This window comes from Chiloscyllium plagiosum, chromosome 20, assembly GCF_004010195.1.
Source record: "Chiloscyllium plagiosum isolate BGI_BamShark_2017 chromosome 20, ASM401019v2, whole genome shotgun sequence".
Classification (NCBI taxonomy): domain Eukaryota; kingdom Metazoa; phylum Chordata; class Chondrichthyes; order Orectolobiformes; family Hemiscylliidae; genus Chiloscyllium; species Chiloscyllium plagiosum.
In genome coordinates, this window is record NC_057729.1 from 44,426,626 (window position 1) to 44,431,079 (window position 4,454).

Sequence of the window (4,454 nt, forward strand, 5' to 3'; positions counted from 1 at the left end):
TGTAGGATATTGACAACAGGTTGTCGGTTATTGTCACTCTGAGGAATTTGACGCTCTCCACTCTCTCAACCTCGGCTTCATTGATGTAGATGGGGGCATGTTTTCTTCCAAACTTTCTGAAGTCAATGATCAGTTATTAGTTTTGCCGACATTGAGAGAGAGGTTATTCACATTGCACCATGCCACCAAGCCCTTTATCTCCCTTCTGTATTTTGACTCATCGTTGTTAGATATCCATTCTACTACGGTGGTGTCATCAGCTAACTTGTAGATGGCATTCATTCAGAATTTGGCAACCCAGTCATGGGTGTACAGGGAGGGTGTAGGGGGCTGAGGATGCATCTTTGGGGGGGGGCTCCAGTTTTGAGTGTTATTGTGGAGGAGTTGAGTTACCTATCTTCACTGATTGTGGTCTGTGGGTCAGAAAGCTGAGGATCCAGTTGCAGAGGGTGGAGCTGAGACCAATGTTATGGTGTTTTGAGATCAGCCTGGAGGAGGTAACGGTGTTGAAGGCAGAGCTGTAGTCAATGAGCAGGAATCTGACATAGGTGTCCTTGTTGTCCAGATGTTCCAGGAATGAGAGCAGGGCTAGGGATATGGCATTGGCTGTGGACCTGTTACATCGGTAGGCAAATTGTAGGGGATTGAGGCAAGCTAGGAGACTGGAGGTGATGTGGGCCATGATCAGCCTCTCTTTATCTAATCTATCTAAACTCTCTTTTAAAACTACAGTTTTGCATGTGTCAGGTGTGTTATGTATTGTTTAAAATAATTATTAGATTAATCAAATCACTATAATTTATTAATTATTTAAACAGTCTATTTAAGTGTCAGCTTGCTCATAATGACTAAAACAAACAAAATCAACATCAAGGTATATTACAGGCTGGAAGTTACAAAGATATGCGTGACATTAAAGCAAAACAGGTAGAGAAGAGATGGGGACATTTTTACCATGTAAATGTTCTTGTGCTGACATGTTTAGAATTGAGTTCCACAGGCACATTGATACTCTAATGGGAGATTGACTACATGAAGTATTTCAAAAACACATATTCATATGCATTATACTGTTCAGAAGACTGTAAACAAGTCATTTTTCATTCAAAATAAACATTAATTTCTCCAGAAGGTTTTGGGCTGAAGCCATCTTATCTGTGACATTCTCTTCTTCTTGATTGCATGTTCATTTAAGTTTCTCAGATCACCTAAATACTTAGTTATCATCTTAAATTATCATCTGTAGTAGCATAGGAAAATCCCAGGAATGCACTTGTTGTTGTTGGGCTGTTCATAGTAGAGTCAGGAATGCGTCCCACAGAATTAGGGACAATTTCTTCAGTGAATTCGGGATCAAAATGCTGGAGGTCACCAGGGCCTGCCTGAAAAAAAAACAAAGAAACTGTGAAGTTAGTTTTTGCTCAATGTACTTGTCAAATGTAAAAATTTCAGAAAAGTTGGTAAATTTATTTATTTTATCCTGTGTTTATTCAGTGTGGTGCAGCTTTTCTGGTGATGAAAATGCTTTAAGTGTCTATACAATGCCATAGTAAAGCTCACAGAATTGGCCTGCTAGACCTTAAAATATTAGTGAAAAATGCACTTTTACATGATCATGGTTTTCCTTCATGATTCCCCACCCCTATTTCCCTTCACAAGTGCACTTTACCTCACCTTGAATTATATGTAATGTAAAGTTTTTAAAGAGATCCTGTAAGTGAGACCTTGGCATACAGAAGGAATGAAATGAAGTCTGAAGTTAAGCCCTTCCCAGACCTTAGGCAGCAAGAATTGCAAAACCTTTCTTTATATCAACATTGCTACACCCCAAACAATTCCACACAATTCCAATTTTCCTAGCAGTTGAAATAATGGGCAGGTTCTGGCCTGTCAGACACCCCATCACCTATTGATTCTAATCACACATTAAATTAACATAACAGTAATTTTGTCTGTATAAAAACCTCAACTAACTTCCATCACATCCATTTATACACTTATTACAGATTTCCAATAGTTGGGAAAATATTATTCTCACTGTGGAATTTTTGTTCGAAGTGAGAAGGTATAATACATTGTATTTTCACTAAAATCTTCTTGACCAAAATCAAACAGATTGACATGAGTTTCATTTACTTTTCAAACTTTACGTGGAAGGTAACAAATGATCTCAGCCCATTCCATGCAGTTCCTACTACAAATAACTAAACGGCACCCTAGATGTGATGAGCTGATTCAAGAGGAAAGGTATGCCCCATCCCACACTCAAGAACAACACCCATCTTCCCCTTGTGCAATACTGATCAAACTGAAATGCACCTATCTAACTACTTCCATGTTTAATGTTAGTAGGTACCTGTGCTTTAATCATAAACCATCACTGGTGATTTTATGAAAATGTAAGCAGATTTTAATGCAGCATTGCATTCTCTTGTGAAATACATACGCACACAAAACAAAAATGTATAGCTCCACAAATATAAAAACCAACAGAAACCAGAAAGCTTACCACATTGGGATTGTATGGTGGGGTAATTCTCTTGTGGTAGATATCCTCCCAATTAATGGATGAAAAAAATGCATGTTTTTTTATATCAAGCTGTGTCAGGAGAAAATACAATGAAGTTAGTTGAGTAAGGTCATTTGTTCATGTTTCATTCTAAAGCTTGACATGAATATGATTTTTGGATTTTAAAAATATGATTAGGGCTGATACTAACCACTTTGTATCTGCTCATTGTTAAAAGCAGAACAGATAACAATGATTGATGGTTAGGGTTAGTTATTATAAACTGAATTGTAAACTCATATATGTAATGAATGGGTTGTGTCATTCCTCAGGAATCACAATCTACTTGCTTGTAAAGTGCCAGAAAGTACCTAAAATTTCTCTTAAAGAAGTAGAAATACCACACTGACAGGCCATAGATATGAGGCTAATATTGTTTATGAAGAGAAAGAATTATGCAGCAAAGCAAGTTAAATGGGCTGCATGCGACTCTGTTTTTCTGAGATTTTTACAATCCTTGTTTCAGGATTGACCTTTAACATTATCTTTTTACTGAGCTTGCAATTTAGGTCAATTCTTCTCATCACAATAACCAAGAAATGGAACTGATCTGAATGAATTAAAGATGCCAAAGAAAAAAATATGCTAATTTTTAGTGGGAATAGTTTAGTGGATTACTCCTAATTGGTATTGGTCTGCTATCTCTTAAGCTTATATCAATGATGGATTCGGAAATTCCATACGAGCTGGTCAACTTCACAGTAGTCAATCCAGGAAGGACAGTGTAAAGTACAATAAGAACTAAATGTATTTAAGAAGACAAAGTGGCTAATAATATTTAACAACAAAATGTAAAATAATAAGGTAAAGCCACAAAAATCCCATAGGTCTGCTCTCATTAGAGAGACGACTGGTGGTAAATTTAATTTGAAGGACATCATGCCTTTGGCGAAGGGAAAGATTGAGAAGATGGGACCTTCATGTTCTTCTCAGCTGAAATTGAACCCACACTGTTGGCACTATTCTTCATCACAAACCAGCTGTCCAACCAACAGACCTAACTGACCCCCCGAAAAAAATGTAATATGCTGCATACAGTAATGAAAAATAGATTCAAACAAGGATAATCGACTGTATTGAAATAGCTGGGGATAAAGTTGAAAGATCCTTGGTAATCTTAAATACCTTAACCTAATCGCTGCAAACTAAGAGCTGAACTGTGTCCATTTTGTTTGCATTGTTTTTATTGATTACTGGACAAATATTGGCCAAGCTACCAGGTAAACACTATAATAGGAATATGGTCCACTGATGCAGTAATAAGTACATTGACAGGTACATGAATAGGAAAGGTTTGGAGGGACATGGGCCAAATGCAGGACAATGGGCAAATCAGTACAGGAAACCTGGTTGGAATGGACAAGTTAGGCCAAAGGGCCTGTTTCCATGCAGTGTATCTTTATGACTCGTTATGATCCTTTGACTCGATTTATTTTGAATAATGCTATGCTGACTGTCTTGCATTAATTTTCTTTCTAAGCAATGTTAAATCGTCTTGTAATTAGTGTTCAGTCATAGACAAATTGCACACATACAAAATCTGCTTCAGCTCCTAATCTTCTCTTCTGGTCTTTTTGTAGGAGTCCCATCAGAATATCACGAGCAGCTGCTGATATTCCCATAGGCAAGTAGAGCGGCTTGTGAAGAATGTTATTGTACATTTCAGCTACATCTTCACTGTAAAAGGGAGGCTGTCCAGGTAAAAGAAAGGAACATTACTCATTGATCAAATCCTGGAGGAAATAATAGACAATAGACAATAGGTGCAGGAGTAGGCCATTCTGCCCTTCGAGCCTGCACCACCATTCAATATGATCATGGCTGATCATCCTTAATCAGTATCATGTTCCTGCCTTATCTCCATAACCCTTGATTCCACAATCCT

The 4,454-nt window shown here is 37.6% G+C and overlaps 1 protein-coding gene across 10 annotated transcripts in view; it reads right to left on the bottom strand.

Moving 5' to 3' along the window:
- Positions 1-781: 781 nt before the first annotated feature.
- The window catches only part of sgk2a (serum/glucocorticoid regulated kinase 2a), a 49,889-nt gene continuing 46,216 nt past the window's right edge, over positions 782-4,454 (bottom strand). For all 10 annotated transcript variants that reach the window (XM_043710674.1, XM_043710679.1, XM_043710672.1 and 7 more), the window contains 3 exons: positions 4,105-4,260; positions 2,510-2,599; positions 782-1,382 (listed from right to left, as the gene is read on the bottom strand). In XM_043710674.1, coding sequence (XP_043566609.1) covers positions 1,224-1,382; positions 2,510-2,599; positions 4,105-4,260 — 405 coding nt within the window. In that variant the 3' untranslated portion in view covers positions 782-1,223. The remainder of the gene's footprint in view (positions 1,383-2,509; positions 2,600-4,104; positions 4,261-4,454) is intronic.